Here is a 14190-nt window from a genome sequence, read left to right on the forward strand (position 1 = left end):
AGAAGTGCAGGGACGGGAGGGAATGACAACAGGAGGGTTAAGTTGGGCTGAAGAATTTCACAGGGAACAGCATCCAAATGACAACTGACTCCCGAGGGGTCAGCGATTTCACCAGGGGGCTTCCCCTCCACTGGATGATTTCAATCTCTAAGGTTTGGGAGAGGTGCGGAAATTGAAAACTTCATTGCTCTGAAGCCAAGTACTAGGGGAGCTCGTCTATACAACATATGCCGGCTGTTTCAGAGGTCACAGTGCAGTTTGAAGTTACTAAACTTAAAAGGCCCTGTCTGACCAAACTCAGAGTCTTTCCAGCTCAGAAGGACCTGCCAGCACCGAACTCTGCTGGAAATCTGGGGGGGCCCAGAAACCAGGCACTGGGAGCAGGGCGGCATGTGTACACAGAACATAAATAAAAAAGAATGGCCATGCCTGTAGTTATTTATTTGTTTCTTTCTTGCATAAGGGACCTGTCCCCTTAGAAACTGAACAGCAGCTTTATTAAACAAGCATCGATCTGTATGATCACAACTAAGGAAAAACTGAAATAGGTTCAAACAACTGCCCCAGGTCATAATCAACAGCAGAACTGGGGCCAGACTGCTCCCTGCAGTTACTGCCTGACAAGGTGCTGAGTTAAGGCCACATCATGGATACCTTAACTGGCTTGCACAAAAGTCTGGCAAGAAGTATTTGCTTCAAGGTAAAGTGCCAACTTCTGAACTGCCAGGCAATCAAAGCTGGCTGGGTGTTCATGACGAGAAGACACCAGGGATTGCCTTTGTTGTCATTTTATGTGTGCGATGAAATGATGGCCATAAGAACAGAAGCCAGCTGGTGAGCCCACATTTCACACTTACAGTCAACTAGTGGCTTACTTAAAAAGGAACTTCCAACACCATGTGTGTAAAAAGATGGTCATTTCCCTAGTGCCACTGTTACCTGCTTTAGAAAAGAAGACAGTGCGGTTCTGTTTGTCAGGCGTGGAGCAGAGGAGCTATGGGGGAAAGAGACTGGGCCTGTGGTCCTTCTGTGGACCTCTGCTATCCAAACAACGTGGATTTCATGTCTCTTAACAAAGAGTAAGATAAAAACAAACCTTGATGGGACCAAGGTTAATGCCAACCGAATCGAAATTCTCCTGGTAACACCAAAGCATCCAGCTCCCATGTCTTGCATGGAATGAGCATTTAACATTGGGTGAATCAATAACTTAGTCCATCCTATCCCTTTTCCCAAAAACACACACTTGACCTGCATGTAAATCATCTCAAAACACACACTAGGACCACAGAATTGTAAAGATAACTGAAAAGAACACAGCAATTATCGATGGGACTACTGGTGGACTGAGCTGTTCCCTGCAGGGTTTTAAATGAATTGCTGGAGCACAAATACTACTTCAAACTTGTACGCTGAAAAAAGTATGGTTCATCCCAGAGGCTAAACCTCAAAATCCTTTTTGGATACAAAGTGGTAAGACGGGCCATGAAAGTCACACCTTAAACAGGGCCTTTCTTACCTGGAATACCTGCAACAGGCCAGGGAAGGAAGATGAACTGAGGTGTGACTTCAGAGAGAAGTGACAGTGGGTCTGGCAGTGCCCATGCCACTTAGGCCTGAGTCTAGAAAGCTCATGGACATTAGGAGGGAAGAGGAAAGGGCTGCTATCTGAGCCCTAGACTGCCCCAAATTAAATAAGCAATAGGGTCTAAATTCAACTTGATCAGCTGAAAGGGACTGCTCCAGCTAAAACCACACCTCTCCCCAGCCAGCGGCCCTAGTACCCCAGAGCCTGTCAGAGGCTGCCTAAGTACAGAAGTCCAAGGTCTGGGTGCCATGCTTCAGTAGACAGGTTACTGGGCAGCACTATCAGCTGAGCCAGATTAACATCAATGAGTTTCTTCTTCCTCCTTCATCAGCACTGTGCCCCTCAAGCTGTAGTCACCCCCAAGGCCCTTACGTAGGGTGCCCCCCCATGAGGAATGGGCTTTTTTTCTGGACTTGTCTGGAGCACACTCATGACTCATGCCACCAGGGCAAACAAAATAGGCATGCGTCCTCCCGGGAAGGTCAGGATGGCAGCTCGGTCACCTCGACAGGAGGAAGGGCTTTTCACCTACTTAACCAGTGTGACCAGCCTCATGTATTTCCGGCTGCTGGGCACTATTTTTGTTTTTTTGGGTTGTTTTTTTTTTTTTGCCTCGTCGGCATTTGGAGAACTCCTGATGAGCACGAGGAAAGGATGCAATGAAACATCCCACTCTACTGGCCACGGGAGGGATGCTGATCTCCAAACCCTGGTAAAGCCTGCATTGGCACACCCGAGACTCCTACTCTGACCTTAACTGGCCTCTGTGAAAGGAAGGGAATTCAATGTTGTGCATAAACCACCTAGTTAGGCTCTAGCCTTACCTTACATAATATGAACTGCTAGCTAAGCAAGCTCTTTATCGCGGCTTAACCCCAGAAAGGTGCGAAGCGTAAGGAGACTGCATGCCAAGGGTAACCCACATAGCGGGTGGGCCAGCGGTGTTGGACTGCGGGACCACGGGTGCAGCCTGGGCCAGGGCCAAACGGGGCAGAGGCTGGTGATGGACTGTGAAGGAGGGAAGGGAAGCTTTGTGGGGGAGGGAAGTGAGCTTGATAGACAGAGAAGCGTTAGCCTGGAGAGAAGCAGCCGACGAGGGCGCAATAAAAGCTCTGTTAGCGGGAACAGACGTTAGGGTCGACAGAAGCCCCGGCTCCGGGTTAGAAGCAGCGAGTAATGGAGGGGGTGGAGGTAACGAGATGTTAGCAGGAGGAGGAGCGGGGGGAGGAGGAGGAGGAGGATGCAGGACAGGCTGCACAGGCCTGAGGTGCTGGGGGGCTCTAGCCTCGCTACATGTTCCTATGCTAGAGGAAGGGGCCTGGAAGGAAGAGGAAGTGGGGGTGACCACAGCCTGCACTGGGTTTAAGCTTAGCATGGTGCTGCTACAGAAACTGGCTCCAAACTGATGAGAAGAGGCAGAAGGCACCGCATGGTTAAAAACACCTGCAAACAGGAGAGAAAAACTGAGCTTCAACACAGAGGCATTGTCCAGGAACGGTGAAGAGACATGTGTGCCAGCACACACACACGTGCACTCAAGCAGGGGTGCCGACAGACAAGACACGCACCTGTGCCAAACACGTACAGGTACACACACACACACACACACACACACGTGCAAACGCACACATACACACACACATACACACACACACACAGAGCAAAAAGCAAAACCGTCAAGGTGAGAGCCTGATGTCCGACAGGCAGCCCGCACTGAAAGCCACAGTGCCAGAGGCAAGGGCTCCACAGCACAACTTACCTTCAGACGCCCTGGGCAAACGAGAGAGAAGAGGCCCTACCCAAGCGCAGGGAGAAAAGACTAGCCCCAGACCACGGAGGCTCTGCGCGAGGCCGGGGAACTGCGCTTTGGCAGAGACCGAGGGGCGGGCGAGGATCTCAACCCCGGGCAGCCATCACTCGGCCACTCTTGCAGAGAAGGGAGACAATTAAGGAATGTAGGGTCTGCTTCTTCCCTGTATAATATCTCCAGAAAGGATGAACAGAAACCGGGCAGGGGCATACATAGGGAGGTACATGTTCTGTCAACTACCAGCTGAAGACCTTGAAATCAATGCCGTGCAAACATTCAAACAGGGGTGTCCCCAAACAAAGGGCTTTATGGTTTAGGGCCAGGGAAGGGAGGCAAGTAACGTGCTATTGTGACAAGGTGCACACACTCAGGACTGGTCAGATAGAGGTCACTGGCTGCACTGTGCACAAAGCACCTGGATTACAGAATCAGGAAGTTCTGAGAGGCAGGCAAATCAAATCGTTTTACGGAAAGCTAGTAGCCTGTCTAAATGCTGTGTGTTTGCTGTAGGGTGGAGGCAAGGAGAGGAAGGAGAGAACAATGTAATGAGGGGAAGAGGGAGAGAGTGACAAGGCAGGATCTCCCCTCAAACCGCAACATGTAATCACAGGCTCCCTGTGAAGAGTATCCTAGAGACAAACCTAGGGAAGTCACTTCTGTCTGGGCCTCAGTTTCCTGATGTGGAAAATGAGGGGGAATTAGAATAGAGATGACCTTGAAGGGTCCCTCTGGCTCTGAAATGATCCTAGCACCTTCCCTGCACAGCTTGATTCTCAAAAGCAACCTCTAAGTGGCTCCTTGGACAGGAGGAGCAAAGCTCTGCTGACCTACCTCCAACTGTTCCACCTGTAACCCCAGAAGAGAAGTTTCCCATAGCGTGAGAATTGGTCAATCTGGTCGCAGCCGATGACACGTGGACCAAACTGGCGGCAGCAGGCATGGAATTAAATAAAGACTGCAATACTGAAGAGCCTGCCACCGAGCTGAGGTTGGCCTGCAGGGACATAGGGCCCAGGGGAAACTGGGATCCAGTGGTGAAAGTGTTTAAAAAAGGGTGGTGCGCCGAAACAGAAGAAGCAGGGTGGCCAGCCGCAGAGGCCGCGCCGGAAAGGCCTTTGCCATTGAGGAGGCCTCCAGGAGGTACGGCGGCGGCGGCAGCAGAAATGAAAAGATTGTGGCCGTTTTTAAACTCCAAGTCCCGGTCCCGTCCTTTGCCAGCCTTGCCACTGTGTTGCAGAGAGCCCTTTTCAGAAGGACCCCCCAGCTGCAGGCCCACGTCGAGCACCTCCTTGCTTCTGCCTCCAGCCCTCTGTAGCTCCTCCCCCTTCATGCTTCCCAGGCCGTCCAGCTGCCTCTTGTTCAGAAAAGGGTTGGCGTCTGAGCCATCTTTGCTCCGCTGTGCCTGAAAACCCAGAGGTGAGCTTAAGCTGGCCACCTCGGTGGTCTTGTGAGAAAGAGAAGCACCATCATGAAAGCTGTGTAAACTCATGTCAGCAGCAGATAGGCCTCCAGCATAGGAGAAACCATTGGAGGAGTTTGTGGTGGGGCTGAGACCATCAGGCCCTGACAAAGAACTGGGGAAGTTTTTCCTCGTGTGCACAGAGATCTTAGCATCAAGAGCCATCGTATCCTCTGAGGAAGGCCGGAAGGCAAACAGGGAATTCTGGCTCAGGGACGAAGCTGCCTGTAAGGGGCTGTCAGATGTTTTGGTAAGGTTGATGTCTGATATTGGCGAAAAGGTAGACTTCCATTTACTGCTGTTGATGCCTTCAGTTAGCTGACTTTGCTTCCTTCCTGGAAGGCCACCACCTGGTTTGGTGAAAAAAGAACAAAAAATAAACCCCAGTTCAATCATCTGATTGGGGGAGAGGGAGGGAATGGGAAAGGTCGGGTTTATCTGAAAGGAGTAGGAACACATTCATAGGGGTGGGAATGAGCCCCCAAACTGGCTCCTCTAGGTCTGCTACGAGAAGTCCTAAAGGTTATACAGGCCAGCAGACTGACCTGAGCAAAAAAGGAAAAAATGGTCAAGAGCTTAAGGACTGTTGACACTGAGGAGCTAAATGCTAGGAAAGGGTTGCTGGGAAATGGCAGAAGAAAAACTTTACAGCCAGGATTGTGGGCCATCAGAAGGAAAGAAGAAAGCCACTTTCCACTAGATGCCAAAAAATATGCCCTTCCCCCTTTCCCCCACAATGGCGAAGCAGTCGAAAAGAAGCAGCGACTCGCCCACTCCACTAACCGCAACCATCTGCGTCCATACATGGTGGCACACAACATGCACGTGCAAAAACACTCATGAACGTCTCGCTGACGAAAGCTTAGTCACACGGCAAAGGCGGAAGCTTTACAGCTTATATGAGATGGAATTAAAATTGATGACTCCAACTGAAGAAAGACCAGGAAGACTGCTCAGAAAGAAGCAAAGACGAGAGAAAGGCACACTAAGCCTACCTGGGGCAAGCAGGAAGGTCTGCAGCCTCCTGTCCGTCAGCCAGAGCTAGCAGGAGATGGCAAACACTGGGACATGCGATGCTTCGTTTACTTACCATTTTCTGTTTTCTGGGGAGACTTGCTCTCTAAAGAGATTGTTGCGATTTTCCTTTCAATCCTAAAAAGGGAAAAGGAAACGGTTACTTATACACCTATATTATCCCACGTTTCAGTCTGCCGCCCAAGTAAAGGCACTGCGTGACGACAGGAAACTGGAATGTTTTATGTGTTACTAAAGGAGAGTCACAGCAGCACTGTTCTACCAAAGGCATAACTGAAAGCGCTGGGTTCAAAGGTCGGCTCCACTGCTTATACATGATAATTCAGACAACTCCCATCACTTCCATTCTTTCTCTTTCTGAAACGAGTTTTAACAATTACAACTGCATCATGAGAAGGTTGTTGGAAGTAGTGGGGTTTGTACATCCCAAAACAGCATAGCTTCGAAGAGTTAAAATAAAATATAATTATAATTTAAATTCACAGGTTGGACATAAACAGTTCCATCCTCTGCTAACAAAGACAACCGTCAAGTTTAAATGAAACAAACAAAAAAATAGCTTTGAATTCAGAAAGAATCAGTAAGTTTATAGTGGAAAGAGAGCTGGACTGGATAAGAAACATTGGGGTTCAAATCCCATCTCTGGGACACAATGTCTTTGGGACCTTGAGTAAGTCATTTAAATATTTAGTGACCCAAGCAATTCTCAATAGGCTTGGAGTTACAGAAGTGCCCTCACCAAGCTGTCTACATCAATAAAAACAAATGTCTGGACCCCCTCCCCCAGCCACCCTAAAAGAGGAAGGCTCCTAACTGCTATAAAATTAAATTGTCTTTAACTCCTTGGTTTGGGGTGTTACTTACAAACACGTACAGCTATTTTCTTCTTTCTTTTTGTTTTTGCTAGGCAATGGGTTAAGTGACTTGCCCAGGGTCACACAGCTAGTAAGTGTTATGTGTCTTAGGCCAGATTTGAACTCAGGTCCTCCCGAATCCAGGGCCGGGGCTCTATCCACTGTGCCACCTAGCTGCCCCATACAGCCACTTTCAAAAAGGTAAAACCTCAAACTGTATTTTAAGCCATGTTAGCATGGGAAAAGATTACTAGCAAAAAAAAAAAAAAGACATGCACCCTCATCAATGACTTCCTTGGTACACAAAACTTGTAGAAGCAGCTCTGGGTCAGCAATTCTCAAAGTACAGTCTTCAGATCCCTGGCCATTTCCAAGGTTTTTTCAGGGGGTTGTAAGGTCAAAATTATTTTCATAGTAAAACTAAGATGTTATTTGCCTATTAAAGTACGCCTCCCTTTTCTAACTACATGCATCTGTGTGAGAACAGTCTTCATATACTACAAATAAAACAACAATGTACCAGACTGAAAGGACAAGCCGATACGAGAATCTAGTTGTCATCTCTTAAGCTAGACATTAAAAAAAATTTTGCAAAAATATGGAAAACAATGCCATTCTTCTAATTTAAAAAAAGTTACCTTTTCTTAAAAATTTCAGTTGTTAAATGGCAATGGGTTTATCAACATTATTTTAAAATGAGTTACTATTTTAAAACTATATTGGTTCTCATTTCTAATATGGTAAACATAGCCAGATAGAACCCATATAAACAAAAGCATTTTAGAGTCCTCAGCAATTTTTTAAGATTGTAAAGTGGTCCTGAGACCAGAAAGCTTGAGAACATCTGCTCCAGGTCAAATGATAGGGACATTTTAGTCATCCGCATAGTTACATGCAGTAATTCAAAACTACTTCCAAAAATCACGGACTCACAGTTCATTAACACTACATTTAGTGCACCTATCTATCTATCCTCCCATGATGCCTACACTACTGACTTCCCATACTCTGTCATCTTTGCAAATTTCCTGAGTGTCGAATTGAAACCTTGGGAATTTAAAGTTTTTATAGATATTTTCTAGGTTTTTTGACCAGCAGAGTTTCTCCCAGTATCACCTGTCTCCATCCCAGTCATCTTTAATGATTTTTAAAGAAAAAAACAGGAAGAGAAAAACACTCATCAAAAAAGCCTTAAAAGATGTACCACACCCACAGAACCCCAACTTCCCCAAAGGAGTTGAGGATGGGAGAATTTGCTTGTTTTCTGTAACTTGGCAACATTCATCATTTGTGATTGTTTTTTACATATTCACACTGCTGTGCTAACTACACATTAATGACTGCTTGCTTTCCTCTTAATCAGATCACATAAATGTTATTATGCTATTTCTTAGAATAATTTTCCATTACAGTTTTGTATCGAGACTTGTTAACTGAATGGCGAAAGGATGCGCACAGGCATGGTTTCAAATTCTTTGCTCCCACACAAAGCGCCGCTGTACTCAGTGCTAGTCCCAATGCCCAGCACACAGCAGGCACTTAAAAGTCTGACAGACCGCTAAAGATATTTCAGTGTAAATGAGATCCTGGAGATAGCTGCCTGGTAGGGGAATCTCTAGGTCTGAGGGCACACATGTCCAGTTCAGTTATTCTGTCATACTTGAAAAATGCTTTCCAATATGGTTGATGCACCTATTCACAACTGAACTAACACCAACATTGACTATTCCTATCTTCTGTCATCTTTATTTGCTGGTGGTGAGGAAATATCTCAAGGTTATTTTGATTTGCATTTCTCTTATACTGTAACATTTTTTCATATGGTTACAAATAGTTTGCAATTCTTTTCAGAAATGTCCATTCATATCCTTTAATACCTAACGGAAAGGCAGCTAGGTGGCATAACGGATATAGCTCTGGCCATGGGGTCAGGAGGACTTGAGTTCAAATCCGGCCTCAGACACTTGACATTTACTAGCTGTGTGACGCTGGGAAAGTCAACTTAACCCCGATTGCCTCACCAAAATAGATATCAAAGCAATACCTAGTGGAGAATGTCTTTTGGAGATTATGTATGTATACTATGCAAATGTGTCTATCCATATATAAATATATGTATGTGCATATATAGTTGAATTTATCTTGGATACCAACGTAGCATTTTGCCCTCATTCCTATACTTTCCTTATCCTACACTTCAATTTTGTGTAGGAGTTTCTCAGTTTCATGTAATCAAAGTTGCCAGTTTTATCTCTTGCAACTGTCTCTATTCCTTGTTAAGAATGATTCCTGCCAATAACAGTGAAAGGTACATGATCGGATTCTCAATGTTCAACGGTATTATCTTTAATATTAAGATTCCATATCTAATATTTTGAATCTATTGCAGAAAACAGCGTAAAATGTTGATCTAAGATTATGTTCTGCTACAATGCTTCCTAGATTTCCCTGCAGCTTTCATCAAACAGGGATTTTCCCCCCTCTAAGGACAGACAGTTGAACTGAATTCCACTGTTTCTTAATCCTTAGATTGGTGTGTGCTCCACTGATTTTTAAACAATACAAAATAGTTTGATGGCTGATTTATAATCTAGATTAAGGTAGAAGTACTGTACCCCTTCATCCCTATCTTTTCTCATTAGATATTCCAGATCTTTTGTTTCTAGATATAAATTCTGCCATCATTTCATCACGTGTGCCCTGGAGAGTTTGGCCTAACAATAAAACGCTGATTTTCTTAGCTAGGACTGTCATTTTTAATTAGCAGCCTAGCTCGGCCATGAGCACTGAATATTCATTTTTTTTTAAAAAAGGAACATTTTGTTATTATATCCAAGTATTTTGTGTGCTTTTGTTTTTTGATTGCCTTATTTTAAATAATTTTCCATTTCTATAACTTAGATTTTGTTACTATTGCACAGAAATGCTATTTTTTGAGTTTATTGTGTAGCCAGTAACTGGGCTGAAGTTATAGTCTTATAGAGTTATATCTGTGCTAATTTCCTAGTTTTCCACATAAACTATTATCTGAACAGCTTCAGCTGCCTAGCTTAATGCCTTTTAATTTCCTTTTCTGGTATTACTATTGCTAGCATTCTAAAACTATATCAAACAGCAAGAAGGGGCCTCCTGGCTTTATTCCCATCAGTTGGCTGCTTTTGGTTTTAGATACCTTACATTTGTTTTAAAGGTCCCTCCATTATGCACACACTTCATAGGGTTTTGGCATAAACGAACAGTTTATAAATGGCGTTTTGTGCGTTAATTGGGGATGATCATGTGGTACTGGACTCATTTTCAATATGATTATTTTGATGGTTTTCCTAAAGCTAAACCATTTCTGTAATAAATTTGACTTGGTCAAATGATGTTGAGTGGGATGCTGTGTACCTCTGATGAGATTATTTAAATTTTTTGAATCAATATTCATGATAATTTTCTAAAACAGTGGTGTCAAGCTCAAATAAAAAATGTGCCATTAGCAGTGGCATTTATATATGGTCAGGCACTGACACTCTGCGGGAGGCCTTGCGCTAAGCATGCTTTACAAATATTATTTCAATGGATTCTCGCGACAAGGATCGTGCTCAGAGGAAGATGCTCTTATTAGCCCCATTTTACAGCAGAGGAAACCAAGGCAGACAGAGGTGAAGGGATTTGATTAGGGTCATGCAGCCGGTGAGTGTCTGAAGCAGGGAACATAGTACACAGAGCTCTGGGCCTGGGCTCTGGAAGACTATGGTGCCACTTAGCCACTAAAATGTATATGTTAAGGATCTCTGTGGGCCAAATATTGAAAACCACACATATTAATTAACATGTCCAAAAGCATTTCTCAATTTTATTTGAACCTGGTTCCAGGTGTATGGGCCATGTGTTTTAACAACTCTGTTCTAAAAAGAGTGTAAAGTTCTTCCTTGGTTAAGATATCAAGACTGTATTTCTCTCCTGAAAGTAGTGTGGTGGAGTCCTTTCTCAAAGTCGTGTAGTATGGCACTTTTTTTTTTAAATAAAATTCTCCTGTGATTCTGAGTTTCTTTGTTTAGATTCTTTAGAATTGGTTCTACTTCCTTATTTTGAGATGGGATATGGTCTTGTTAAGTTTGGGTATTTTGTACTTTTGGTGGAATTTTTTTTACTTCTTTTGTGTTCTTCCATCCAAAGGAGGTCACTGTTAAGTCACCACATACACCAAAATATTTAAGCAACGCTTTCTGTGGTAGCAAAGAAACAAACCAGACGCCCATGGATTAGGGAATGGCTAAACAGGTATGGTGATCTGCAACCACCCAATTTTACAAACGCTGCAAAATTACAAAGAATTAGCGCGGTTTGAAAAAAGACCTACAAGAAGAATCCCACTCCTTGGCAGACACAAGTGGCCCACAGGTGTGGTATGTCGCATGTTTTCATACTTTTTCAAAGTAACTGACTCTGCAGATCATTCCCTCTGTATTTGTTATATTGAGATGGCTTTCTGGAAGGAAAGGGGGAAATGATAGTAAAGTTCTGCTGATAAACAGATCAATAAAAATGTATTTTTAAAAAAGCGAGGCAAGAAGTAAAGGATCTTTACATTAACTGTTACAACCAGTTGAATTTTAGACAAAGTCTAAAGGGATACTGTAAGATGCCTACGAAAGTTAATCCAATTTTGAGGATGAAAATGAGTAGCCTCTGGCTACTAGCCTTCCCACCTCTACATGGGGTTTATCACAAGTATTAATTAAAAATAAAACCAATAAGCCTTTGATGTTACTGAACAGCTTGTGAACAAATCCCCTCAGTTTTACAGACAGCAAATTCAAAGAAATGAGTTCGGGGCTCGCCTCCCTAGAAACTAAACACTTTAGGACACAGTGGATGACACAGTAAAACGTACACCAAACTTGGAACCAAGGGACGCAAATAACAACCTGAGTCTAGGTCTTCCACCTAATACTGTGGTGTTGAAAATGACAGGAACAAAGTTAAAAATATTAAAATTTATTGACTTAACAGAATTAACTATACAGCATTTCACATAAAAATCTTAATAGGCAACATATCCTCTCTGTTACAATCTTATTTTACACAATTTGGAAATGAGTTCACAAGAAGTTTTTTTAAATGTCACTTTTATTTTACTTTTTTTTTTCCATTCAACTAACAAGCATTTATGTTCTCTCCTTTCCCCCACCCCACCACGGAGTTAGTGGAACGTACGGAGAGACAAAACCTTGTAACAGATATGCATAGTCACCAGCCATGTCCAAAAACGCATGTCTTGCGCTCTCGCTCTCTCTCTCACACACGTGCGTATACATATATACGTTTGTGTATGTTTTTAAATGAACAAAAAAATAAGTCTCTCCATCCCACCCTAAACTACTGGGGAAAAATGCAAAACCACCATGCATACTAAAGCAAAACAAATTAAACACGGGCCACGTCCAAAAGTAAGACTCATCATGCACCCTGAATCTGTTGCCTCTCAGGAGGTGAGCAGCACGTTTCAAGAACGGTTCTCTGGAGTTATGGGTGTTCGCGGAGCTAATGAGAGTTCTTAAGTCTTTCAAAGGTGTTTGTCATTTGATGATACTGTTGTCATTGTGTAACTTGTTCTGTTTCTGCTGATTCCAGTCCGCATCAATTCATACAAGTCTTCTCAGCTTTCTCTGATACCATCTGCTGTCATTTTTGGTGTTGCAGTAATAGCCCATCACTTCTATGTAACAATTCATTCAGCCCCTTTCCAAATAAAAGCCCTTTTCTGGTTTAGCTCCTTGTAACTACAAGAAAGGGTCCCTTTCCTCGCTCTTTGCTCTCTCTGCAGCGCAGGCCTATAAAGAGGTGTCACTGGGCCGCAGTTTAGCTGCTTTTAGTGCACACTTCCAAAATAATTTCCAGACTGGCTATATGTTTTTGATGTGGTGATATCAAGCTGTTTTCTAGGACACAGTCACATCTATCTATTTATTTTTAGGGCACAGTCACATATATTTCTTGGACAAACCTCCTTAAAGCGTTATGACATGTAGCATGGTCTTACAAGGTGTTACTGAATTATGTCTTTTTCAGGAATTTTAGTCCTATCATTGTTATCAGAGATTTCCATCCCCTCAAAGGGGAAAAGACCTCTAGGCCCATTGTAAGTAAAAAAAAAAAAAAAGAAAGAAAGAAAGAAAAAATCCCCAAAACATTGTTTTGCGAGGCGGATGATTTACAATATTATTGAGGTGTCCGGACTGGAATGGCTGGCCTGGACTTCTTACAATGATTTTGATATAACCTCGAATGAAAAACGGAGCTTCATTCATCAATAAAAACTACTTTTCTAGCCTTTAGGACTCTACTTCATGTACTATTTTTTGTACTATCTTGGCCATGACAATATTGCTTCTTGGTGAGAATGGTAAATAGCTAGGGTTTTTTTTTGGTCTTCTCACTCATCTTCCAGCTTCAAGAAGCTAACCTCACACTGCAGAGGAAGTGCTACCAGCCCCTTTGCCACCTGGCGCCCCTGCTAGTCTATGCTTAGTTTCTGTAGTTTCATTAGGCTGTCTTGCGGGAAGTTCTTGGTGCCATGTTACGTGTATGCCCCCACTTTCCTTTGTGCTTCATTGTGATCGATGCCGTTTCACCATGCACTTGAATGATCCTTGACTTCCCCACACCAGAAGACGCTGAAATATCTCTAACAGTCACTGAAGCGTGCTCTGTAAGAGCTACAAATTTTGCACGTTTCCTTGGAGTAACATCCATTCTTAAAAATAACAGAATTAAAAACACAACAAAAGAGAGCAATGAAACATGTGCATATGGTATAAAATTGAACACTCAACTGTCAGAGAACTAATTAACAATGGTGAAACCAAATCCATATACTTTCATTTGGTAAAGGTCAGACATCCTGAGTCAACCTGGTATAGAAGCATATATCTGAGCTCTGCTGTTACAGATTGGAAATTCTATAAAAATTATGGCTTATTTCAAGTAAATTCACATCCCACTGTTCCCTTATAACCTCTCAGAGCTTCAGTTAAATGAGAGGTTGGCCCACACAAACCCTTCAGACATTCTGTAATTCCCAATTTTAAATGGGCTATTGAGGATTAGAGGAAGCATATATAATTTTGGTCCTCTAAATCAATGACTCCCAAACTATCCCCCACAAGAGTCCTTGGTACATTATAGGCACTGGACTTCTTTTTGGAATAGTAAAGCTCGATATTACTCAGATAGCTCACTAAAGCAATGGTTCCACCAAGTGCACCTACAGAAAGGTTCACCCCAAAGTGTTAACCAACAGGCTATTTCGTTGTTGTTCATGGTAACTCAAAGACTAAAGCACTGAAGAGATGGATCACTGGAGGGGGCAGTTGCAACAAGTGTTAATAACTCACATTTATCTAAAATCTTACGGTTTATAAAGGACTTCTTCTTGCCATTGTTGAGGTAATTG

General features: G+C 43.4%; 1 protein-coding gene across 5 annotated transcripts in view; it reads right to left on the bottom strand.

Annotated features, from left to right (window-relative positions):
- Window positions 1–14190, bottom strand: part of DOT1L (DOT1 like histone lysine methyltransferase) — a 114989-nt gene that overhangs the window by 7038 nt on the left and 93761 nt on the right. For 4 of the 5 annotated variants that reach the window (XM_021009100.2, XM_021009103.2, XM_021009102.2 and 1 more), the window contains 3 exons: window positions 5948–6009; window positions 4230–5207; window positions 2413–3031 (listed from right to left, as the gene is read on the bottom strand). In XM_021009100.2, the coding sequence (XP_020864759.1) occupies window positions 2448–3031; window positions 4230–5207; window positions 5948–6009 (1624 nt within the window). In that variant the 3' untranslated portion in view covers window positions 2413–2447. The remainder of the gene's footprint in view (window positions 1–2412; window positions 3032–4229; window positions 5208–5947; window positions 6010–14190) is intronic. The other variant, XM_021009104.2, reaches the window with a different exon arrangement.

Source organism: Phascolarctos cinereus, unplaced genomic scaffold (assembly GCF_003287225.1).
Source record: "Phascolarctos cinereus isolate Bilbo 61053 unplaced genomic scaffold, phaCin_HiC Scaffold_4;HRSCAF=312, whole genome shotgun sequence".
Classification (NCBI taxonomy): domain Eukaryota; kingdom Metazoa; phylum Chordata; class Mammalia; order Diprotodontia; family Phascolarctidae; genus Phascolarctos; species Phascolarctos cinereus.